This window comes from Scyliorhinus canicula, chromosome 21 (assembly GCF_902713615.1).
Source record: "Scyliorhinus canicula chromosome 21, sScyCan1.1, whole genome shotgun sequence".
Lineage (NCBI taxonomy): Eukaryota > Metazoa > Chordata > Chondrichthyes > Carcharhiniformes > Scyliorhinidae > Scyliorhinus > Scyliorhinus canicula.
The window spans coordinates 64,867,256-64,893,445 of record NC_052166.1 but is presented as its reverse complement, the minus strand read 5'-3'; the positions used below and the strand labels follow the sequence as shown (position 1 = coordinate 64,893,445).

General features: G+C 50.7%; 1 protein-coding gene across 2 annotated transcripts; it reads right to left on the bottom strand.

Moving 5' to 3' along the window:
* Positions 1–788: 788 nt before the first annotated feature.
* Positions 789–24,472, bottom strand: dpm2 (dolichyl-phosphate mannosyltransferase subunit 2, regulatory). 2 transcript variants are annotated; one of them, XM_038782239.1, is made up of 4 exons: positions 24,381–24,472; positions 5,375–5,464; positions 3,665–3,767; positions 789–2,039 (listed from the first exon to the last, which is right to left on the bottom strand). In XM_038782239.1, exons 1-4 carry the CDS (start codon positions 24,381–24,383, stop codon positions 1,981–1,983), a joined length of 255 nt encoding a protein of 84 aa, XP_038638167.1. In that variant the 5' UTR covers positions 24,384–24,472; the 3' UTR covers positions 789–1,980. The 2 variants fall into 2 exon arrangements, with proteins under 2 accessions (XP_038638167.1, XP_038638166.1); XM_038782238.1 differs by lacking the exon at positions 24,381–24,472 and adding an exon at positions 6,482–6,629.
* Between the last annotated feature and the right edge of the window lie 1,718 nt (positions 24,473–26,190).

The window sequence follows — 26,190 nt, the reverse complement described above, 5'->3', positions numbered from 1 at the left end:
ACAAGGTCAGCAGGCACATGGGAACGCCACCGTGGTAATGCCCCGACCAACACACCACCCCAACCTGAAAATATAATCACCACTGCTTCCTCATTGCTGATTCGAAACCCCTGGAACCAACTTAACAGCACAAGAATACCTTCACTGCATGGATTGCAGTAGCTCAAGCAGTTTCACTAGCGCCTTCTAAAGGCCAGCAACAATGGATGACAAATACTAGCCTTGCTAGTGACACTTTGCCCCCATACCGCCTCAGAATGAATCATTGAAAAAAAACAGCTCATTGCTGCACGAAATAAAACACTAGGTTTCAAGCAGAGCGCGAGTGACCATCCTGCCCCCCCCCCCCCCCCCCCCCCCCACAGATTCTTTATAAACAGTCTTTACAGGGGCCGGTTTAGCTCACTGAGCTAAATCGCTGGCTTTTAAAGCAGACCAAGCAGGCCAGCAGCAGGGTTCGATTCCCGTACCAGCCACCCCGGACAGGCGCCGGAATGTGGCGACTAGGGGCTTTTCACAGTAACTTCATTGAAGCCTACTCGTGACAATAAGCAATTTTTTTTTAATAATGCGGAGAGAACTGGACACTGCCAAAAACATTAAAACCTGGTCAGGCAGCCAAGCAGCTCTGCACTCCCGGAGCAGCTGAACACACCTTCTCACACTGAGGTTCGGGATATAAATTTCAGTCTGCACCTGCTGGACATACACCACTCATCTCCTGGCTGCCTCAACACCTACAGTACGTGACAACGGTGACATCATTCTTCGATACACTCGCCTACACATACAGGAAGTGGTGTTTATTGTACTGCAGACTAAATCGTGGTAAAGTTTCAACTTAGTTTCACAGAACATTCTTTTTATAAATTAGAAATTCTGACAAACGGCCTTTGGAATTGGTGAACACAGCACTCACTCGTGTTAAATTCTTTCCCCAATGCTTTCTCGAGCTCCACAATGGTTTCTAAAAACAAAATCATTCACGGAATAGGAGCATCGCTGCCTTGGCCAGCTTTTCTTGCTCATTGAGAAGGTGGTGGTGAGTTGCCTTTTGAACTGCTGTAGTCTATGTGGTGTAGGTACACCCACTGTGCTGTCAGAGAGGGAGTTCCAGGATTTTGTCCCAGCGACAGAGAAGGAACGGCCAATATATTTCCAAGTCAGGGTGGTGAGTGACTCGGAGGGGAACCTCCAGGCGGTGGGGTTCCCAGGTATCTGCTGCTCTTGTCCTTCTAGATGGTAGAGGTCACAGGTTTGGAAGGTGTTGTCCAAGGAGCCTTGGTGAGCTACTACAGTGCATCTTGAAGATGGTTCACACGGCTGCCACTGTGCGTCTGTGGTGGGTGGAGGAAGCGAATGCTTGTGGAAGAGATACCAGTCAAGCAAGGGCTGTTGGTCCTGGATGGTGTCAAGCCACAAGGTTCCTAGCCAGCGAGCTGCTCTTGGAGCCACTGTATTCCTATGAGTAGTCCAGTTCAGCTTCTGTTCAATGGTAACCCCAAGGTTGTTGGCAGTGGGGGGATTCAGCGATGGCAATGCCACCAAATGTCAAGACAGCTTAACCCTTTCCGATAAGAACCATATGTGTCAGCCTCTCCAATGTATAACAATTAAGTAATTCAGCCTCTCCTTTAAACAGGCATATCGCACTTTTACACAAGCATTTCAAGACGAGACTGATTTTTGTCATATATAGTGTTTCTCTGAGACGAAGCACAATGTTCAACTTGCACATTGGAATTACAGTACTGATAGGTTAACACAAGGTGGCACTGCGTCCAAACCTGACGCTCGTGGAATTCCACTACAGACTGGTGTACACTACATCAGACGGTCAAAAAACAACAATGTACAATAGCATCTCAAAGCAGGAAAGTTGGTTAATTCGCCGTCTGTAATTAAATCCTCGGTTTCCGCTGTTTTCTGACCGGGACGAGTTGACATTGGGGTAATCTGTAGTTCTCATTTGAAGCCTGCTTAATCTATTTTCTTCGCAGGTTTTCTGTTTCTCCACATAACTATAGCAATAAACGTTCCTGGGAGAAAAGAGAAGAGAATAGAACAGTGTCAGTCCAATTCTGCTCTTAAGCCACAGAATTTACAGCACGCAAACAGGCCAATGAGGCCCAAGTGGTTTAGAATCAGCACAGGCCTCCTCCCACCCTCACCATCAACATGCTCTTCAATTCCTTACACCCCACTGCGTTCCCCTTAAATGCATTGATGCTGTTCACCCCAACCACTCCTTCCGATTCCACATTGTCACCACTCCCTGGGTAAGGGTTGTCCCAAATTCTTTACTGCAAATAAAAGGCAACTATCTTAGAATGATGGTTCCTGTTCTGGCCTTCCCTACAGGTGGGGACAGTGAACATACAGTGCAGAAGGAGGCCATTTGGCCCATCGACTCTGCACCAACCCACTTAAGCCCTCACTGCCACCCTATCTCCATAACCCCTCCTAACCTTTTTGATCATTAAGGGCAATTTATCACGGCCAATCCACCTAACCCTGCACATTCAGTGCTTCATTTACCCAATTAGATCCCCATAGAATTTGAAAGAGCTCTATCATGGCACCCTCCACCTCTCAGCTTCCTCTTTTCTACAATAAAGAACCCCAACCTTTCCTGCTCAATCTTTCCTGATGAATTCAAACCTCTCATTTCTCGCTCAGCTGTCAAATGTATTTCATTTCCTCCTACAGCTTGTGTTCTTCTGCTGGTTACACATATCCAACGGGAAGCGGTTGCAAGCTCTACTCTCACTAGCTCCCAAGAGGCATTGAAATAAAAGGACTTGAATTTATAATCACATCTTCAGGATGTGCCGAAGTACTTTAGCTTCCATGAAGTTTCTGCGAAGCCTCGTCACCGCAGTTCATGTGGGAAACGCTGAATTGCACTCAGCAAGGCCTGACCATCACAGGATCCTGACAGTGCAGGAGGCCATTCGGCCGATCGGGTCTGCACCGATCCTTTGTAAGAGCACCCTACCTAGGCCCACACCGGCCCCATCCCCGTAACCCTCCCCACCCAGCACATCGTTTGGACAATGTGATTCATGACTGGGTAAACTGTTTTCCCAATGTTGGTTCAGGCGTAAATATTGCCAGGGAATCAGAGATAGCTCCTCTGCTTTGATATGAATAATGTCTCGAGATCTTTTACGCCAGTTGAAAAGCCAGACGGTTCGACATGCCATTCGAAAGACGCGACCCCCTCAAAGCAGGGCTGATTTGTCATGATTGCCTTTAACAACACAGGACCAATATAATAGTTTCTTTTAGACAGTGATGTTGGGAAAGATCACAAGCTCTTAAAATAAACAGAATTCCAGCACACCTCATAGCTCCGAGTTCAGGAACACCCCCCAGAATCCAGAGACATTGTGACTGGGAATTGAGAGAACAGATGGATTGAGATTAAACATCTTCCCTTTTTGCTGATCAGCATTAATCTGCCTTAAAGTAACGTTACGTAATGGCCAACTGGGACTCTGTGTGAAATAAGAACCTCCCTACCAGTTTCCTCCCCTACCACAGGGACCAATTTCCACCATTAATCATCCAACTTAAGGCAGTGGTATCTGGCCGGCTGAGAGCAGTTCGAGTGTTTTGAGGAAGCAGTTACTGGCCAACAAAGAGAAGTCAGTGCACTCACCAACTAATAAAACCAGGAGCAGACCTGCGACGGCGGGTAGGATCACTGCATACTCACGGGCCAGGAAATAGCTGTGAAGAACGTGGCTACTGTCCACAAATGGCTGCAACACAAGAATGGCTTTGGTCAGCACATTTATTCACAATTTTTCAGGTTGGATTCGGTGAAAAACCACTTTACTCCTGCAGGAGGCTGGAAGGTATCAGTGTCTGATATCGGGACTGTTTAGTGGTGATTATTGTGCACGGGAATGGGGGATTTTGACCACAACCCAGGCTGAAAAGGAGACAAATAATGGCACCTCAATACAGCCAAGGGATTGTTTGAGACATAAAGTATGACTGTATCGTGCTTTTTAAAATAATAATAATAATTTTTTTAAAAAAGATTTACTGAGGACCCGGGTTCGAATCCCGGCCCTGGGTCACTGTCCGTGTGGGGTTTGCACATTCTCCCCGTGTCTGCGTGGGTTTCGCCCCACAACCCAAAAGATGTGCAGGGTAGGTGGATTGGCCACGCTAAATTGCCCCTTAATTGAAAAAAATAATTGGGTACTCTAAATTTATTTTAAAAATGTAATTTTTTTTTTTTAAAAAGAGTACCCAATTATTTTTTTTCAAATGAAAGGGTTGTGGGTGTTAAACCTACACAGACGTGGAGAGAATGTAATAATAATAATCTTTATTATTGTCACAAGTAGGTTTACATTAACACTGCAATGCGTTACTATGAAAACCCCGAGTCGCCACATTCCGGTGCCTGTTCGGGTACACTGAGGGAGAATTCAGAATGTCCAATCCTCCAAACAAGCACGTCTTTGGGGATTTGTGGGAGGAAACCGGAGCACCTGGAGGAAACGCATGCAGACATGGGGAGAACGCGCAGACTCCGCACAGACAAGTGTCCCAAGCCGGGAATCGAACCTGGGACCCTGGCGCTGTGAAGCAACAGTGCTAACCACTGTGCTACCGGTGTGGCAATATGGTCAAACAGACACACGCACGGCAGTTTTTTCCCTACCGTGTATCAGAAATAAGCAGCACAGAGTGACCATTCGGCCCATTGCGCCTGTGACAGACCTTTTTGAAAGGACAATGCAGCTACCCTTTCCTCGTAGCTATATACCCAATGTCCATTTGAAGGAAGTCAATACTGAAGAGCTTTCCTCACCGTTTCAGGCAATGCCTTCCAGATCACGACAATTCACTCGCAGTCTCACCTCCCCCTGGTTTTCCTACCAACTATCGTAAATCTGTGACCTCTGGAACTGACCCTCCCCGGCCAGTGGAAATAGTTTAACATTTAAATATTATTTTAATGCAAACTTCTTTTCTTTTCAAATTTTTTTAATGCTCCTCCTTTGTCACATTTTCTTAATGCAAACTTCTGAACATTACATTACCTAGAATACATTGAAGACCCAGAGGGCTGTGAGTGCTCAGTGGACGAGTGTATTCAGGACTGAGATTGATGAGTTTTGGGTACAAAGGGAATTAATGGACCTGGGGAGCAGGCAGGCAAGTGGAAGGGAGGAGTGTAGATTAGCAGTGAGCATATTGATTGGTGGAACTGGATTGAGGGGCCAGAAAAGAGGGAGATCTAAAACAATGCTGGAAGTGAGTTCAAGGACTAAGCGTTTTCCTGACTGATGCAAGTATTTAAACTATTATCCGAATCTAGTATCACATCATTTATAAAAATCATGCTCACCAAGACGATCACCCAGATGGTGTAGTAGGTGAAAACGACCAGGCTGAAGCCCACCAGGCCCATTCCAACCACTTGGTCTGCTCCAGTAGCCTGGGAGAGAAAACAACGAGAGGAAGTTAAGCAATGAACATTGTAAAGCATGTTCTGCCTTCAGGACCTAGTGACACTCGTGTTACACAAGTACCAGGCAAGGACCACATCCAACAAGAATCAAGCCAACTCCCCATGATGTTCAATGACATTACCATCGCTGAATCCCTCCAACATCAACACTCTGGAGCTTATCATTGACTGAATCAGCTGTATCAATAATGTGGTTACAAGGACAGGAATGGTTGGGAATCCTGTGGTGAGTAACTCACCGCCTGACACCCTAAAGTATGTCCGCCATCTACAAGGAACAAGTCAGGGGTGTGATGGAATTCTTCCCCACTTGCCTGGATGAATGCAGCTCCAACAGCACTAGAACTTCAACGCGATCCAGGACAAAGCTTGGCATCTCAATCGCCATCTTAAACACTCTCTTCACCACCACTATGGCAGCCATGTGTACCATCTACGAGATGCACAGCAGCAACTCACCAAGGTTCCTTCAACAACACCGTCCAAATCCACCACCTCTACCACCTAGAAGACAAGGGCAGCGGAAACATGGGAACACCAGCACCTGCAAGTTCCCCTCCAAGCCACACATCATCCTGACTTGGAAATATATCGCCGTTCCTTCAAATATCACTGGGTCAGCATACTGGAACTGCCTTCCCTAACTACAATGTGGGTGTGCCTACACCAGATAGATTCAGAGGTTCAGGAACATGGCTCACCACCACCTTCTCAAGGGCAAAAGAAATAGACAACAATAGCTGTATTGCCAGTGACATTCACATTCCAAGAATGAACGAATTTTAAAAACGCAGAAAAATACTTTTCGCTGTACCTTGGTACACGTGACAATAAACAAAATCCAAATTCTGGTGGACTGGGTAACAGCCAAACCTCACATCGGCACATACCTATCAAAACCTCAACTCCTTACGGGTTCCACACAGCCCCTGAACAAACTAATCACAAACAAGAATGTGAATGGAGTGCGCGAGGAGAATCTACCTCCACCAAAGTCAGGTCCCTGGCAATCACAACCGGCTGTTTCATTGCTGAACGGAGCATTGATCAGATCTCAACTGGAGAGGAACCGCATTCAATTCTGGATCCAACCCTCAGGACGGATATGCTGGCCCTGGAGGAAGTTTACCAGAACATAACCGAGGCTGAAAGACGAGGACATAGAGATTAGCTGTGTGTAAACTTGGCTTGCATACCCTCGAGGTCTAAAATTAAGCGGGTGATCCAATCACGGTGGGTTAGATACCTCTGATGGGGAAAATCAAAAAGCGGACATAATCTTAGAATCAAGTCATTCAGGAGAAAAATCAGGAGGCAGAATGATCAGCAGGGTAGCATGGTGGGGCAGCAGGGTAGCATGGTGGGGCAGCAGGGTAGCATGGTGGTTAGCATAAATGCTTCACAGCTCCAGGGTCCCAGGTTCGATTCCCAGCTGGGTCACTGTCTGTGTGGAGTCTGCACATCCTCCCCCTGTGTCCGTGGGTTTCCTCCGGGTGCTCCGGTTTCCTCCCACAGTCCAAAGATGTGCGGGTTAGGTGGATTGGCCATGCTAAATTGCCCGTAGTGTCCTAATAAATGTAAGGTTAAGGGGGGGGGTTGTTGGGTTACGGGTATAGGGTGGATACGTGGGTTTGAGTAGGGTGATCATGGCTCGGCACAACATTGAGGGCCGAAGGGCCTGTTCTGTGCTGTACTGTTCTATGTTCTATGTTCTATTGCTACCTTTATTTATTCAGAGTGACACAAACGAGGGTTCTTCAGGAAATCAATATGAAGGAGCAGCGGAAAGCTACTTTACACCGAAAATAGTTTCCAGCAAGTCGATCGACCGAGAGCAATAGCCACCTTCAGGGTGGTAGTTTTCATGTACTACACAATCTGGGTCAGTGTCTTGGTGAGGCTAGGTTTTATAAATGATGTTATACTATATAGATTTGGAGTACTTCCATTAAACAGAAAGAAGCAAAGTATTTGGACTCATTTCCAGGATTGTCTTAAATTTCTCCACGTTCAGAAAATCATGGGAAATGCCTAAAAGCTGAAACATTGGAACTTGAGAAATGCTGATGCTACAAGGCTAAAATATAAAACGTCATGGGTTTTGTTCAAGTAAATTGGGAGGATATTGGATGGATAGTTTCAGATGGAAGGTTTTATTCGAGTAAATTGGGAGGATATTGGATGGATAGTTTCAGATGGAAGGTTTTATTCGAGTAAATTGGGAGGATATTGGATGGATAGTTTCAGATGGAAGGTATCAGCTCTGGAGAATATAGAAATGGGATGTAGAAAACTGTAAGCAAAGAGGCGGTCAAGATTTCAACGGTTATTGAAGTTGCTCTCATGCGATAACTTTACGAAATTGGAAACCGCATCATTCAACATCAACACTTGAACAGGAGGAGGCCATTCACCCTTCTGAACCTGCCCTACCATTCATTTAGATCATGCCTGATCTCTACCTGAACTGCAACCATTCGCCTTGGTTCCACCTTCCTGTCTGGCAAAAATCTACCAATCTCGGTTTTAAGACTGTTCAACAAAAACACCAACAGTGGTTTGTAGAGTCTGGGGATTTTCCGCAGCATAAGATCCTGGGTTCCTAAGGGTAGAAAGACATGAAACTACGATTCAATCAAAGGGAGAAGCAAAGAACAAGCCAGACAAAGCGTTCTATCGAAAGCACAGTTCAGTCGTAAAAGTGAAAGAAACATGATCATGAGTAGGCCATCAGGCCCCCCCTGATTGGTTCCATCACGGCTAATCTTCTACCTCAACTTCTCTTTCCTGTCTTATCCTCATATCCCTTTATTCCGTTAACATCCAACCATTTATCAATTGCAATCTACTCAACAACTGACAATCCACAGCCTCCCCGGATTGAGAATTCCAAAGATTTACAACACTGAGCGAAGGAATTTCTCATCTCTGTCCGAAATGGCTGGCCCCTTATCCTGGGACTGTGCCCACTAGTTCTAGACACTCCAGCCGGGGAAACAGCCGCACCACCGGCCGTGTCAAGCTAAAGCATTTTGTACGTTTCAATGAGATCACCTCTCGTTCTTCAAAATTCCAAAGAATCCTTGCCCCATTCTACCTGCACTCTGCACAGTGGCTAGCATTGTTGCTTCACAGCGCCAGGGACCCGGGTTCGACTCTCGGCTTGGGTCACTGTCTGTGCGGAGTCTGCACGTTCTCCCCGTGTCTGCGTGGGTTTCCTCCGGGCGCTCCAGTTTCCTCCCACGAGTCCCGAAAGACGTGCTTGTGAGGTGAATTGGACATTCTGAATTCTCCCTCCGTGTACCCGAACAGGCGTCGGAATGTGGTGACTAGGGGCTTTTCACAGTAATTTCATTGCAGTGTTAATGTAAGCCTACTTGTGACAATAACAAAGATTATTATAATAGGAAAGCCCTCTCACCTGGGAACCTATCCGGTTGAGAGAAATCTTTGGTGTAATTGTACACTCAGGTTGGTAAATACACAGAAAGGAGTGAATGACAATGAGAAATAAATGAAAACAATTCAGAGGGACAGACGCCAAAGATGTGCGGGTTGGGTGGATTGGTCATGCTAAATTGCCCTGTAGTGGGGTTGCTGGGTTACGGGGTAGGGTGGAGGTATGGGCTTTGGTAGGGTGCTCTTTCAGGGGCTGGTGTAGACTCGATGGGCTGAATGGCCTCCTTCTGCACTGTAAATTCTCTGATTCGATGATCACACTAACTCAGCTTTGCAGGAACATAAAGAGCAAACGAACGGAGACTGCAACTCAGCAAATGTAGAGAACAATCAAGAAATCAAAACAGAAAGTGTTGTAAAAACAGGTCTATGGAGAGAGAAAGAGTTGACGTTTCCAGTCCATAATGATTCTTCATTAGAACTGGTCTAGATCACGCCATATTCCAAAAGGCTAGAGTGAAAAGCAAGTTACTATGGAATACAGACAGAGAATAAAAGATATCTTTGAGGAATGTCGGCACAGCTTTAAAACAATTCCGGTTTCGGAAACTTGGTCGCAAAAAGGGAAAGAGGAAGCAGCACAAGGAATTCTCAGTGCAAGTGAAACGATCGAAAATGTAAAGGGTTAGATGATATTAAAATAACAAAGAAAAGTGTTGTGGGTGGTAGCGAACGCAGAAATACTGAAACTGAGTAGACAGCTCCATGGAAAAATCAAAGAACCTATCAGTAACAGGAGGAAAAATACAACAAGCGTTCGCACAGTAAACAGGAAAGTATTTTCCATAATAAAAACAGGAAATGCCGGATAATCTCAGCAGGTCCGGCAGCATCTGTGGAGAGAGAAACAGAGTTAATGTTTCGAGTCCGTTTGCCTCTTTCTTCAGAGCTGAAGATGGGTAGAAGTGTGATGGATTATAAAGTAGGAGATGGGTTGGAGGACGGGGAGCAGAATAGGTTGGAGCAAAGGAGAGATTGACGAAAGCGTTACGGACACATGAGAAAGGGATTGTTAATGGTGGCTTTAAGGACTAAAGATGGTGCTTATACTGTAGTGGCATAAAGGTAAGATAGCAGAATGTGTTAACAAAGGTCAGTGAAAGTAAAACTAATGAACGAGTGACAGATGGCCATTGGCAGGGGTTGGAGGGGCGCTGCTTTGGGATAAACAAAACAAAAAGTGGGGTAATGATGGAGGAGAAAGTTCACAGTCTAAAGTTCAATGTCGAGTCCAGAAGGCTGTAATGATGGACGTGAGAGCAAGATGGGGAGTTAACATGGCAAGCGAGAGAGAGGAAGGCTGGGGTCGTTCTTACAGATTGAGCAAAGGTGTTCCACAAAACGGTCACCCAGTCTGTGTTTAGTCTCGCCGGTGTAAAGGAGACCACGTTGGGAGTAGCAAACACAACAAACCAAATTGAAGGAGCTGTGAGTGAAATGCTGCTAAACCGAAAAGGAATGTTTGGTGCCTTGGATGCTGAGGAGGGAGGAGGTGAATGGGGCAGGTTTTGCACCTTCTGCAATTGCAGGGGAAGGCGGTGTGGGAAGGGGATGGGGAGTTGGGTGCAATGGAGAAGTGGACCAGGGTGTAACTGAGGGAACAGTCCCTGCAAAGTGCTGACTGGGGTGGGGGAGGGGGAAGAGCGAGAATGAGCGCGAGAGCGATGCGCTTCGTTGTGGTATCACGCTGGAGTTGCCAGAAAGCGTGGAGGACAATCCTTTGAATGCAGAGGTTGGTGGGGCAAGAGGGACCCTGTCATGGTTCTGTGTGGGATGCGATGGGGTGAGGACAGAGGTGCGGGAGATGGGTCGGACACAGGTGAAGCCCTGTCACCCACAGTGGGGTTTGAGGAAAAAGGCAGACAGGTCAGAAGTGCTGTTTTTGAAGGTGGCATCTTTGGAACAGATGCGTTGGAGGTGGAGAAACTGGGATGGAGGCCTTTTAGGAAGTGGGGTGTGAGGGGCTGTAGTCGAGGTAGCTGTGGGAGTCGGTGGGTTTATAATGAATATTGGTGATCATCAGAAATAGAGACAGAGAGCTCAAGAAAGGGAAGGGAAATGTCGGAGGTGGAGCGTGTGAAGGTGAGGGGAGGAAATTGAAAGAAAATATGGATACATTTTTTCCAGATCCATGCATACAACAGCACCTATATTGTCTTCGATGTAACAGAATAAGAGTTGTGGGAGAGGACCAGAGTAAGACTGGAGCAAGGAGTTTTCTAATTACCCCAGAAAAAGACAGGCATAACTGGGGCCCACGTGGGTACCTGGAGCCACACTTCGTATCTGCAGGAAGTGAGACTTTAAAAGAGAAACTGTTGAGTGAGAGAATGAGTTCAGTCAGGCGGAGGAGAATGGTGGTGGAAGGGGATTGTTCAGGCCTCTGCTCGAGGAGGAAGCAGAGAACACAAGGACCTCCTGGCGAAGAATGGAGGTGCAGAGGGATTGGATGTCCATAGTGAACAGGGCCAGGGAACTGGAAATTGTTGCTGTGACATGGGGCATCAGCGGAATCGCAAATGCAAGTGGGAAGGGGAGACACAACAGTCAAGATGGGAAGAAATGAGTTCAATGGCGCACAAACAGGCTGATAAAATATTTTCCAGGATGGATATCACTGAAGGATGAACAAAATATACTGAAAAACCTTCTTCTGACACAAGCCAAAGGCCTGTAATATAGCTGAGCTGGGACTCTGGAGGCAATTCCACAACTACATCAGGAGCTAAACATGCTATAAAACAGAGAGAGAGAGAGAGAGATCAGGTAGGCAGCAACCCAACAGATGCTGCAGGGTATGGGAGGAATGGTGCACAGGAAATAACCCAACTCTCAATCTACATCTCAGCTATTCTACCCATGGACTTCGACGGACATCTGTCTCCTACAAAAATAAACCTTCTACAACATGGGACAGTCTTTTGACTGTTGTCTGCATGTAACTTCTATGAAGGATTCTATGATAATAACATTCACAGAATTACACAGGACACACAAACTATTCAGTTCCACTGGTCCATCTCGGGGTTTATGCCTCAATTCTACTCCATAACATAAACAGGACTGGCAATTAAATGAAGACAGTTTGGTATTAAGATTAAAATAAAATTCCAAAGATGATTTTTAAGATGATCAGGGAGCACCTAGTCAACATTAACACCTCAACCAACACTCTGCAAAAACGTAATCCTGCCGTTATCACATTGCTATTTAGAGGCCGCTTCCGTGAACAATTTGGTTGTTGTGTTTCCTACATTACAACAGAGATTACACTTCAGAAAGTACTTCACTGGCTGCGAGGTATTATGGGATGCCCTGAAGGTGCGCAAAGCACCATAGAAATGTAAGTCTTCATTGTGTAGTCAGCGTAACCTGGAAACATTTGTTTGATTAAGATTCCTGCAGGTGTTTAGCTTCAATAAAGTGCAGAATAAATGCAGAGTGATGTCATTAATGCAGGAAGACAGCAGCAATTATCCACACAGCAAGACCCCACAAACAGATACTGAATGAGAATTTGAAATGTTTTCACAAAAGATGGCTCCTCTGGCAGTGCGGCACTCCCTCAGTACTGCCCCTCTGACAGTGCGGCACTCCCTCAGTACTGACCCTCTGACAGTGCGGCACTCCCTCAGTACTGACCCTCTGACAGTGCGGCACTCCCTCAGTACTGACCCTCTGACAGTGCGGCACTCCCTCAGTACTGACCCTCTCACAGTGCGGCACTCCCTCAGTACTGACCCTCTGACAGTGCAGCACTCCCTCAGTACTGACCCTCTGACAGTGCGGCGCTCCCTCAGTACTGACCCTCTGACAGTGCAGCACTCCCTCAGTACTGACCCTCTGACAGTGCGGCACTCCCTCAGTACTGACCCTCTGACAGTGTGGCACTCCCTCAGTACTGACCCTCTGACAGTGTGGCACTCCCTCAGTACTGACCCTCTGACAGTGCGGCACTCCCTCAGTACTGACCCTCTGACAGTGCAGCACTCCCTCAGTACTGACCCTCTGACAGTGCAGCACTCCCTCAGTACTGACCCTCTGACAGTGTGGCACTCCCTCAGTACTGACCCTCTGACAGTGTGGCACTCCCTCAGTACTGACCGTCTGACAGTGCGGCACTCCCTCAGCACTGACCTTCTGACAGTGCGGCACTCCCTCAGTACTGACCCTCTGACAGTGCAGCACTCCCTCAGTACTGACCCTCTGACAGTGCAGCACTCCCTCAGTACAGACCCTCTGACAGTGCAGCACTCCCTCAGTACAGACCCTCTGACAGTGCAGCACTCCCTCAGTACTGACCCTCTGACAGAGCAGCACTCCCTCAGTACAGACCCTCTGACAGTGCAGCACTCCCTCAGTACAGACCCTCTGACAGTGCAGCACTCCCTCAGTACTGACCCTCCGACAGTGCAGCACTCCCTCAGTACTGACCCTCTGACAGTGGGGCACTCCCTTAGCACTGACCCTCTGACAGTGCAGCACTCCCTCAGCACTGACCTTCTGACAGTGCAGCACTCCCTCAGTACTGACCGTCTGACAGTGCGGCACTCCCTCAGCACTGACCTTCTGACAGTGCAGCACTCCCTCAGTACTGACCCTCTGACAGTGCGGCACTCCCTCAGCACTGACCTTCTGACAGTGCGGCACTCCCTCAGTACTGACCCTCTGACAGTGCAGCAGTCACTCAGTACAGACACTGTGACTAGGAAGCACTCTTCTCACCCACTCACCCTCAGTACTGACCCTCACAGTGGTCACTCTCTCTCTCAGTACTGACCCTCAGTGGTCACTCTCTCTCCCAGTACTGACCCTCACAGTGGTCACTCTCTCTCTCAGTACTGACCCACACAGTGGTCACTCTCTCTCTCAGTGCTGACCCTCACAGTGGTCACACTCGCTCAGTACTGACCCTCAGTGGTCACTCTCTCTCCCAATACTGACCCACACAGTGGTCACTCTCTCTCAGTACTGGCCCTCACAGTGGTCACTCTCTCTCTCAGTACTGACCCTCACAGTGGTCACTCTCTCTCAGTACTGGCCCTCACAGTGGTCACTCTCTCTCAGTACTGACCCTCACTGTGGTCTCGCTCTCTCTCAGTACTGACCCACACAGTGGTCACTCTCTCTCAGTACTGGCCCTCACAGTGGTCACTCTCTCTCAGTACTGACCCTCACAGTGGTCACTCTCTCTCAGTACTGGCCCTCACAGTGGTCACTCTCTCTCAGTACTGACCCTCACAGTGGTCACTCTCTCTCAGTACTGACCCTCACAGTGGTCACTCTCTCTCTCTCTCAGTACTGACCCTCACAGTGGTCACTCTCTCTCAGTACTGGCCCTCACAGTGGTCACTCTCTCTCAGTACTGACCCTCACAGTGGTCACTCTCTCTCAGTACTGGCCCTCACAGTGGTCACTCTCTCTCTCAGTACTGACCCACACTGTGGTCACTCTCTCTCTCTCTCTCTCTCAGTGCTGACCCATACTGTGGTTACTCTCTCTCAGTACTGACCCTCACAGTGGTCACTCTCTCTCAGTACTGGCCCTCACAGTGGTCACTCTCTCTCAGTACTGACCCTCACAGTGGTCACTCTCTCTCAGTACTGACCCACACAGTGGTCACTCTCTCTCAGTGCTGACCCACACAGTGGTCACTCTCTCTCAGTACTGACCCCCAGTGGTCACTCTCTCTCAGTACTGACCCACACTGTGGTCACTCTCTCTCTCTCTCAGTACTGACCCACACTGTGGTCACTCTCTCTCTCTCTCAGTACTGACCCACACTGTGGTCACTCTCTCTCTCTCTCTCAGTACTGACCCTCACAGTGGTCACTCTCTCTCCCCCAGTACTGACCCTCACAGCACTAACTCTATCTCACCCAGTACTGACCCTCACAGTGGTCACTCTCTCTCTCAGTACTGACCCTCACAGTGGTCACTCTCTCCCCCAGTACTGACCCTCACAGTACTAACTCTATCTCACCCAGTACTGACCCTCACAGTGGTCACTCTCTCTCTCAGTACTGACCCTCACAGTGGTCACTCTCTCCCCCAGTACTGACCCTCACAGTGGTCACACTCTCGCTCAGTACTGACCCTCACAGTGGTCACTCTCTCAGTATTGACCCTCACAGCGGTCACACTCGCTCAGTACTGACCCACAGTGGTCACTCTCTCTCTCTCTCTCAGTACTGGCCCTCACAGTGGTCACTCTCTCTCCCAGTACTGACCCACACAGTGGTCACTCTCTCTCTCAGTACTGACCCTCACAGTGGTCACTCTCTCCCTCAGTACTGACCCACACAGTGGTCACTCTCTCTCTCTCAGTACTGACCCTCACTGTGGTCATTCTCTCTCTCTCTCAGTACTGACCCTCACTGTGGTCACTCTCTCAGTACTGACCCTCACAGTGGTCACTCTCTCTCTCTCAGTACTGACCCTCACTGTGGTCATTCTCTCTCTCTCTCAGTACTGACCCTCACTGTGGTCACTCTCTCAGTACTGACCCTCACAGTGGTCTATCTCTCTCTCTCACTCAGTACTGACCCTCACAGTGGTCACTCTCTCTCAGTGCTGACCCTCACAGTGGTCACTCTCTCTCCCAGTACTGACCCACACAGTGGTCACTCTCTCTCAGTGCTGACCCTCACAGTGGTCACTCTCTCTCTCAGTACTGACCCTCAGTGGTCACTCTCTCTCTCAGTGCTGACCCACACAGTGGTCACTCTCTCTCTCAGTACTGACCCTCAGTGGTCACTCTCTCTCTCTCAGTGCTGACCCTCACAGTGGTCACTCTCTCTCTCAGTACTGACCCTCAGTGGTCACTCTATCTCCCAGTACTGACCCACACAGTGGTCACTCTCTCTCCCAGTACTGACCCACACAGTGGTCACTCTCTCTTAGTACTGACCCTCACAGTGGTCACTCTCTCTCCCAGTACTGACCCTCAGTGGTCACTCTCTCTCCCAGTACTGACCCTCACAGTGGTCACTCTCTCTCAGTACTGACCCATACAGTGGTCTCTCTCTCTCAGTGCTGACCCACACAGTGGTCACTCTCTCTCCCAGTACTGACCCACACAGTGGTCACTCTCTCTTAGTACTGACCCTCACAGTGGTCACTCTCTCTCCCAGTACTGACCCTCACAGTGGTCACTCTCTCTCCCAGTACTGACCCTCACAGTGGTCACTCTCTCTCAGTACTGACCCACAGTGGTCACACTCTCTCTCAGTACTGACCCACACAGTGGTCATTCTGTCTCAGTACTGACCCACACAGTGGTCACTCTCTCTCTCTCAGTACTGACCCTCACACTGGTCACTCTCTCCCATTACTGACCCACACAGTGGTCACTCTCTCTCTCTCAGTACTGACCCTCACTGTGGTCATTCTCTCTCTCTCTCAGTACTGACCCTCACAGTGGTCACTCTCTCTCAGTACTGACCCACTGTGGTCACTCTCTCAGTACTGACCCACACTGTGGTCACTCTCTCTCTCTCTCTCAGTACTGACCCACACTGTGGTCACTCTCTCTCTCTCTCAGTACTGACCCTCACAGTGGTCACTCTCTCTCCCCCAGTACTGACCCTCACAGCACTAACTCTATCTCACCCAGTACTGACCCTCACAGTGGTCACTCTCTCTCAGTACTGACCCTCACAGTGGTCTATCTCTCTCAGTACTGACCCTCACTGTGGTCACTCTCTCAGTACTGACCCTCACAGTGGTCTATCTCTCTCTCTCTCTCTCTCTCTCTCAGTGCTGACCCTCACAGTGGTCACTCTCTCTCAGTGCTGACCCTCACAGTGGTCACTCTCTCTCTCAGTACTGACCCTCAGTGGTCATACTCTCTCTCAGTGCTGACCCTCACAGTGGTCACTCTCTCTCAGTGCTGACCCTCACAGTGGTCACTCTCTCTCTCTCTCTCAGTACTGACCCTCAGTGGTCACTCTATCTCCCAGTACTGACCCACACAGTGGTCACTCTCTCTCCCAGTACTGACCCACACAGTGGTCACTCTCTCTTAGTACTGACCCTCACAGTGGTCACTCTCTCTCCCAGTACTGACCCTCACAGTGGTCACTCTCTCTCTCAGTACTGACCCTCACAGTGGTCACTCTCTCAGTACTGACCCATACAGTGGTCTCTCTCTCTCTCAGTGCTGACCCTCACAGTGGTCACTCTCTCTCAGTGCTGACCCTCACAGTGGTCACTCTCTCTCTCGCAGTGCTGACCCACACAGTGGTCACTCTCTCTCCCAGTACTGACCCACACAGTGGTCACTCTCTCTTAGTACTGACCCTCACAGTGGTCACTCTCTCTCTCAGTACTGACCCTCAGTGGTCACTCTCTCTCTCTCAGTACTGACCCTCACAGTGGTCACTCTCTCCCAGTACTGACCCTCACAGTGGTCACTCTCTCTCAGTGCTGACCCTCACAGTGGTCACTCTCTCTCTCAGTACTGACCCTCACAGTGGTCACTCTATCTCCCAGTACTGACCCACACAGTGGTCACTCTCTCTCCCAGTACTGACCCACACAGTGGTCACTCTCTCTCAATACTGACCCACACAGTGGTCACTCTCTCTTAGTACTGACCCTCACAGTGGTCACTCTCTCTCCCAGTACTGACCCTCACAGTGGTCACTCTCTCTCCCAGTACTGACCCTCACAGTGGTCACTCTCTCTCTCAGTACTGACCCTCACAGTGGTCACTCTCTCAGTACTGACCCACACAGTGGTCACTCTCTCTCTCAGTACTGACCCTCAGTGGTCACTCTATCTCCCAGTACTGACCCACACAGTGGTCACTCTCTCTCCCAGTACTGACCCACACAGTGGTCACTCTCTCTTAGTACTGACCCTCACAGTGGTCACTCTCTCTCCCAGTACTGACCCTCACTGTGGTCACTCTCTCTCCCAGTACTGACCCTCACAGTGGTCACTCTCTCTCTCAGTACTGACCCTCACAGTGGTCACTCTCTCAGTACTGACCCATACAGTGGTCTCTCTCTCTCAGTGCTGACCCTCACTGTGGTCACTCTCTCTCTCTCTCTCTCTCAGTACTGACCCTCAGTGGTCACTCTCTCAGTACTGACCCACAGTGGTCACACTCTCTCTCAGTACTGACCCACACAGTGGTCACTCTCTCCCAGTACTGACCCACACAGTGGTCACTCTCTCTCTCTCAGTACTGACCCTCACTGTGGTCATTCTCTCTCTCTCAGTACTGACCCTCACTGTGGTCACTCTCTCTCTCAGTGCTGACACTCACAGTGGTCACTCTCTCTCAGTACTGACCCTCAGTGGTCACTCTCTCGCTCAGTACTGACCCACACAGTGGTCACTCTCTCCCAGTACTGACCCACACAGTGGTCACTCTCTCTCTCTCAGTACTGACCCTCACAGTGGTCACTCTCTCTCAGTACTGACCCTCACAGTGATCACTCTCTCTCCCAGTACTGACCCACACAGTGGTCACTCTCTCTCAGTACTGACCCTCACAGTGGTCACTCTCTCAGTACTGACCCTCAGTGGTCACTCTCTCTCCCAGTACTGACCCACACAGTGGTCACTCTCTCTCCCAGTACTGACCCTCAGTGGTCACTCTCTCAGTACTGACCCACACAGTGGTCACTCTCTCTCTCTCTCTCTCTCAGTACTGACCCTCACTGTGGTCATTCTCTCTCAGTACTGACCCTCACAGTGGTCACTCTCTCTCAGTGCTGACCCTCACAGTGGTCACTCTCTCTCAGTACTGACCCTCAGTGGTCACTCTCTCGCTCAGTACTGACCCACACAGTGGTCACTCTCCCAGTACTGACCCACACAGTGGTCACTCTCTCTCTCTCAGTACTGACCCTCACAGTGGTCACTCTCTCTCAGTAATGACCCTCACAGTGATCACTCTCTCTCCCAGTACTGACCCACACAGTGGTCACTCTCTCAGTACTGACCCTCACAGTGGTCACTCTCTCAGTACTGACCCTCAGTGGTCACTCTCTCTCCCAGTACTGACCCACACAGTGGTCACTCTCTCTCCCAGTACTGACCCTCACAGTGGCCACTCTCTCTCAGTACTGACCCTCACAGTGGTCACTCTCTCTCAGTACTGACCCTCACAGTGGTCACTCTCTCTCAGTACTGACCCACACAGTGGTCACTCTCTCTCTCAGTACTGACCCTCAGTGGTCACTCTCTCTCTCAGTACTGACCCTCACAGTGGTCACTCTCTCTCAGTACTGACCCTCAGTGGTCACTCTCTCTCCCAGTACTGACCCACACAGTGATCACTCTCTCTCCCAGTACTGACCCACACAGTGGTCACTCTCTCTCAGTGCTGACCCTCACAGTGGTCACTCTCTCAGTACTGACCCACACAGTGGTCACTCTCTCTCAGTACTGACCCTCACAGTGGTCACTCTCTCTCCCAGTACTGACCCACACAGTGGTCACTCTCTCTCCCCCAGTACTGACCCTCACAGCACTAACTCTATCTCACCCAGTACTGACCCTCAGTGGTCACTCTCTCTCAGTACTGACCCTCACAGTGGTCACTCTCTCTCTCAGTGCTGACCCTCACAGTGGTCACTCTCTCTCTCTCTCTCTCTCAGTACTGACCCTCACAGTGGTCACTCTCTCTCTCTCTCTCTCAGTGCTGACCCTCACAGTGGTCACTCTCTCTCTCAGTACTGACCCTCAGTGGTCACTCTCTCTCTCAGTACTGATCCTCACAGTGGCCACTCTCTCAGTACTGACCCTCACAGTGGCCACTCTCTCTCAGTACTGACCCTCACAGTGGTCACTCTCTCTCTCTCAGTACTGACCCTCACTGTGGTCATTCTCTCTCTCTCTCAGTACTGACCCTCAGTGGTCACTCTCTCTCCCAGTACTGACCCACACAGTGGTCACTCTCTCTCAGTGCTGACCCTCACAGTGGTCACTCTCTCTCTCAGTACTGACCCTCAGTGGTCACTCTCTCTCTCAGTGCTGACCCACACAGTGGTCACTCTCTCTCTCAGTACTGACCCTCAGTGGTCACTCTCTCTCTCTCAGTGCTGACCCTCACAGTGGTCACTCTCTCTCTCAGTACTGACCCTCAGTGGTCACTCTATCTCCCAGTACTGACCCACACAGTGGTCACTCTCTCTCCCAGTACTGACCCACACAGTGGTCACTCTCTCTCCCAGTACTGACCCACACAGTGGTCACTCTCTCTTAGTACTGACCCTCACAGTGGTCACTCTCTCTCCCAGTACTGACCCTCAGTGGTCACTCTCTCTCCCAGTACTGACCCTCACAGTGGTCACTCTCTCTCAGTACTGACCCATACAGTGGTCTCTCTCTCTCAGTGCTGACCCACACAGTGGTCACTCTCTCTCCCAGTACTGACCCACACAGTGGTCACTCTCTCTTAGTACTGACCCTCACAGTGGTCACTCTCTCTCCCAGTACTGACCCTCACAGTGGTCACTCTCTCTCCCAGTACTGACCCTCACAGTGGTCACTCTCTCTCAGTACTGACCCACAGTGGTCACACTCTCTCTCAGTACTGACCCACACAGTGGTCATTCTGTCTCAGTACTGACCCACACAGTGGTCACTCTCTCTCTCTCAGTACTGACCCTCACACTGGTCACTCTCTCCCATTACTGACCCACACAGTGGTCACTCTCTCTCTCTCAGTACTGACCCTCACTGTGGTCATTCTCTCTCTCTCTCAGTACTGACCCTCACAGTGGTCACTCTCTCTCAGTACTGACCCACTGTGGTCACTCTCTCAGTACTGACCCACACTGTGGTCACTCTCTCTCTCTCTCTCAGTACTGACCCACACTGTGGTCACTCTCTCTCTCTCTCAGTACTGACCCTCACAGTGGTCACTCTCTCTCCCCCAGTACTGACCCTCACAGCACTAACTCTATCTCACCCAGTACTGACCCTCACAGTGGTCACTCTCTCTCAGTACTGACCCTCACAGTGGTCTATCTCTCTCAGTACTGACCCTCACTGTGGTCACTCTCTCAGTACTGACCCTCACAGTGGTCTATCTCTCTCTCTCTCTCTCTCTCTCAGTGCTGACCCTCACAGTGGTCACTCTCTCTCAGTGCTGACCCTCACAGTGGTCACTCTCTCTCTCAGTACTGACCCTCAGTGGTCATACTCTCTCTCAGTGCTGACCCTCACAGTGGTCACTCTCTCTCAGTGCTGACCCTCACAGTGGTCACTCTCTCTCTCTCTCAGTACTGACCCTCAGTGGTCACTCTATCTCCCAGTACTGACCCACACAGTGGTCACTCTCTCTCCCAGTACTGACCCACACAGTGGTCACTCTCTCTTAGTACTGACCCTCACAGTGGTCACTCTCTCTCCCAGTACTGACCCTCACAGTGGTCACTCTCTCTCTCAGTACTGACCCTCACAGTGGTCACTCTCTCAGTACTGACCCATACAGTGGTCTCTCTCTCTCTCAGTGCTGACCCTCACAGTGGTCACTCTCTCTCAGTGCTGACCCTCTCAGTGGTCACTCTCTCTCTCGCAGTGCTGACCCACACAGTGGTCACTCTCTCTCCCAGTACTGACCCACACAGTGGTCACTCTCTCTTAGTACTGACCCTCACAGTGGTCACTCTCTCTCTCAGTACTGACCCTCAGTGGTCACTCTCTCTCTCTCAGTACTGACCCTCACAGTGGTCACTCTCTCCCAGTACTGACCCTCACAGTGGTCACTCTCTCTCAGTGCTGACCCTCACAGTGGTCACTCTCTCTCTCAGTACTGACCCTCACAGTGGTCACTCTATCTCCCAGTACTGACCCACACAGTGGTCACTCTCTCTCCCAGTACTGACCCACACAGTGGTCACTCTCTCTCAATACTGACCCACACAGTGGTCACTCTCTCTTAGTACTGACCCTCACAGTGGTCACTCTCTCTCCCAGTACTGACCCTCACAGTGGTCACTCTCTCTCCCAGTACTGACCCTCACAGTGGTCACTCTCTCTCTCAGTACTGACCCTCACAGTGGTCACTCTCTCAGTACTGACCCACACAGTGGTCACTCTCTCTCTCAGTACTGACCCTCAGTGGTCACTCTATCTCCCAGTACTGACCCACACAGTGGTCACTCTCTCTCCCAGTACTGACCCACACAGTGGTCACTCTCTCTTAGTACTGACCCTCACAGTGGTCACTCTCTCTCCCAGTACTGACCCTCACTGTGGTCACTCTCTCTCCCAGTACTGACCCTCACAGTGGTCACTCTCTCTCTCAGTACTGACCCTCACAGTGGTCACTCTCTCAGTACTGACCCATACAGTGGTCTCTCTCTCTCAGTGCTGACCCTCACAGTGGTCACTCTCTCTCTCAGTACTGACCCACACAGTGGTCACTCTCTCTCTCAGTACTGACCCTCACTGTGGTCACTCTCTCTCTCTCTCTCTCTCAGTACTGACCCTCAGTGGTCACTCTCTCAGTACTGACCCACAGTGGTCACACTCTCTCTCAGTACTGACCCACACAGTGGTCACTCTCTCCCAGTACTGACCCACACAGTGGTCACTCTCTCTCTCTCAGTACTGACCCTCACTGTGGTCATTCTCTCTCTCTCAGTACTGACCCTCACTGTGGTCACTCTCTCTCTCAGTGCTGACACTCACAGTGGTCACTCTCTCTCAGTACTGACCCTCAGTGGTCACTCTCTCGCTCAGTACTGACCCACACAGTGGTCACTCTCTCCCAGTACTGACCCACACAGTGGTCACTCTCTCTCTCTCAGTACTGACCCTCACAGTGGTCACTCTCTCTCAGTACTGACCCTCACAGTGATCACTCTCTCTCCCAGTACTGACCCACACAGTGGTCACTCTCTCTCAGTACTGACCCTCACAGTGGTCACTCTCTCAGTACTGACCCTCAGTGGTCACTCTCTCTCCCAGTACTGACCCACACAGTGGTCACTCTCTCTCCCAGTACTGACCCTCAGTGGTCACTCTCTCAGTACTGACCCACACAGTGGTCACTCTCTCTCTCTCTCTCTCTCTCAGTACTGACCCTCACTGTGGTCATTCTCTCTCAGTACTGACCCTCACAGTGGTCACTCTCTCTCAGTGCTGACCCTCACAGTGGTCACTCTCTCTCAGTACTGACCCTCAGTGGTCACTCTCTCGCTCAGTACTGACCCACACAGTGGTCACTCTCCCAGTACTGACCCACACAGTGGTCACTCTCTCTCTCTCAGTACTGACCCTCACAGTGGTCACTCTCTCTCAGTAATGACCCTCACAGTGATCACTCTCTCTCCCAGTACTGACCCACACAGTGGTCACTCTCTCAGTACTGACCCTCACAGTGGTCACTCTCTCAGTACTGACCCTCAGTGGTCACTCTCTCTCCCAGTACTGACCCACAGTGGTCACTCTCTCTCCCAGTACTGACCCTCACAGTGGCCACTCTCTCTCAGTACTGACCCTCACAGTGGTCACTCTCTCTCAGTACTGACCCTCACAGTGGTCACTCTCTCTCAGTACTGACCCACACAGTGGTCACTCTCTCTCTCAGTACTGACCCTCAGTGGTCACTCTCTCTCTCAGTACTGACCCTCACAGTGGTCACTCTCTCTCAGTACTGACCCTCAGTGGTCACTCTCTCTCCCAGTACTGACCCACACAGTGATCACTCTCTCTCCCAGTACTGACCCACACAGTGGTCACTCTCTCTCAGTGCTGACCCTCACAGTGGTCACTCTCTCAGTACTGACCCACACAGTGGTCACTCTCTCTCAGTACTGACCCTCACAGTGGTCACTCTCTCTCCCAGTACTGACCCACACAGTGGTCACTCTCTCTCCCCCAGTACTGACCCTCACAGCACTAACTCTATCTCACCCAGTACTGACCCTCAGTGGTCACTCTCTCTCAGTACTGACCCTCACAGTGGTCACTCTCTCTCTCTCAGTGCTGACCCTCACAGTGGTCACTCTCTCTCTCTCTCTCTCTCTCTCAGTACTGACCCTCAGTGGTCACTCTCTCTCTCAGTACTGATCCTCACAGTGGCCACTCTCTCTCAGTACTGACCCTCACAGTGGCCACTCTCTCTCAGTACTGACCCTCACAGTGGTCACTCTCTCTCAGTACTGGCCCTCACAGTGGTCACTCTCTCTCTCAGTACTGACCCTCACAGTGGTCACTCTCTCTCAGTACTGACCCTCACAGTGGTCACTCTCTCAGTACTGACCCTCACAGTGGTCACTCTCCCAGTACTGACCCTCACAGTGGTCACTCTCTCAGTACTGACCCTCACAGTGGTCACTCTCTCAGTACTGACCCACACAGTGGTCACTCTCTCTCTCTCTCTCTCTCTCTCAGTACTGACCCTCACAGTGGTCAGTGGTCACTCTCTCTCTCTCTCTCTCTTTGTATTTCTTACCATTTCCAGTCTGTGGAGCTTCCCGTCTACCACTTCCGGGGTTACGCGTGAAGGTCAGAGGGCTGTCCTATAGGCGCTTCCGTTTCCGGTCCCGTCCCCGCTGCCCCGCCCTCCCGTCCCCGCTGCCCCGCCCACTGGCTCCCCCCGGCTGCCACCCCCTCCCCTAACGGTGCTCCCGCCTCCCGGCCGCTCCGGGGTTTCCCTCTCTGGTTGCCGGGGTTTCTGTTTGATTTCCGCAGTGGGTTAGTTTTCCTATTCTCCTATTGGTCCGTCTCGCTGTCAGTCATCGCGCCCCGCCCCTTCTGACCTTGCGCGTGCGCTACAACTTACCGCGCCACAGCGCCACCTGGCTATGGGAGGCGGCAACTACCCAGCCCAGCTCAGCCCAGCTCAACCTAACCCAACCCAGCCTAGCCCAGCTCAACCTAACCCAACCCAGCCTAGCCCAGCCCAGCCCAGCTCAACCTAACCCAACCCAGCCTAGCCCAGCTCAACTTAACCCAACCCAGCCTAGCCTAGCCCAGCCGAGCTCAACCTAACCCAACCTAGCCCAGCTCAACCTAACCAAGCTGAACCCAGCCTAGCCCAGCTCAGCCCAGCCCAGCTCAACCTAACCCAGCCTAGCCCAGCCAAGCCCAGCTCAGCCCAGCTCAACCTAACCCAACCCAGCCTAGCCCAGCTCAACCCAACCCAGCCTAGCCCAGCTCAGCTCAACCTAACCCAACCCAACCTAACCCAGCCTAGCCCAGCCAAGCCCAGCTCAGCCCAGCTCAACCTAACCCAACCCAGCCTAGCCCAGCTCAACCCAACCCAGCCTAGCCCAGCTCAGCTCAACCTAACCCAACCCAACCTAACCCAGCCCAGCCCAGCTCAACCTAACCCAACCCAACCTAACCCAGCCTAGCCCAGCTCAACCCAACCCAGCCTAGCCCAGCTCAGCCCAGCCCAGCTCAATCTAACCCAACCCAGCCTAGCCCAGCTCAACCTAACCAAGCTGAACCCAGCCTAGCCCAGCTCAGCCCAGCCCAGCTCAACCTAACCCAGCCTAGTCCAGCTCAACCTAACCAAGCTGAACCCAGCCTAGCCCAGCTCAGCCCAGCCCAGCTCAACCTAACCCAGCCCAGCCAAGCCCAGCTCAGCCCAGCTCAATCTAACCCAACTCAGCCTAGCCCAGCTCAACCTAACCAAGCTGAACCCAGCCTAGCCCAGCTCAGCCCAGCCCAACTCAACCTAACCCAACCCAACCCAGCCCAGCTCAGCCCAGCTCAATCTAACCCAACCCAAGCCAGCCTAGCCCAGCTCAACCCAACCCAACTCAGCCAAGATCAACCTAACCTAACCCAACCCAAGCCAGCCTAGCCCAGCTCAACCCAACCTAGCCTAGCCCAGCTCAGCTCAGCCCAGCTCAACCTAACCCAACCCAGCCTAGCCCAGCTCAACCCAACCAAGCTGAACCCAGCCCATTCCAGCTAAACCCTGCCCATCTCAACTCAGCTCAGCACAGCTCAACTCAGCCCTGCTCAAGCAGCCAAATGCACCCCAGTTCAACTAAGCCCAGCCTGGGCAGCACGGTGGACAGTGATTAGCACTGCTGCCTCACAGCACTGAGAACCCGGGTTTGATCGCAGCCCTGGGTCACTGTCCATGCGGAGTTTGCACATTCTCCCCGTGTCTTCGTGTGCCTCACCCCACAACCCAAACAATGAGCAGAGTAGGTGGATTGGTCAAGCTAAATTGCCCCTTAAATGGAAAAATAATTGGGTACTCTTAGTTTATTGTAAAAAATTCAACCCAGCCCAACCCAGCTCAG

Bases quoted from the DNA above. Each gene is read 5' to 3' on its own strand.
- dpm2 (XM_038782238.1), bottom strand. From the start codon at position 6,541: ATGCTCCGTTCAGCAATGAAACAGCCGGTTGTGATTGCCAGGGACCTG. The intron at 5,465-6,481 runs GTAGATTCTCCT...TTTCTCTCCCAG, and splicing joins GGGACCTGACTTTGGTGGAG to GCTACTGGAGCAGACCAAGT. The intron at 3,768-5,374 runs GTGAGCATGATT...CTTGTGTTGCAG, and splicing joins CCATCTGGGTGATCGTCTTG to CCATTTGTGGACAGTAGCCA.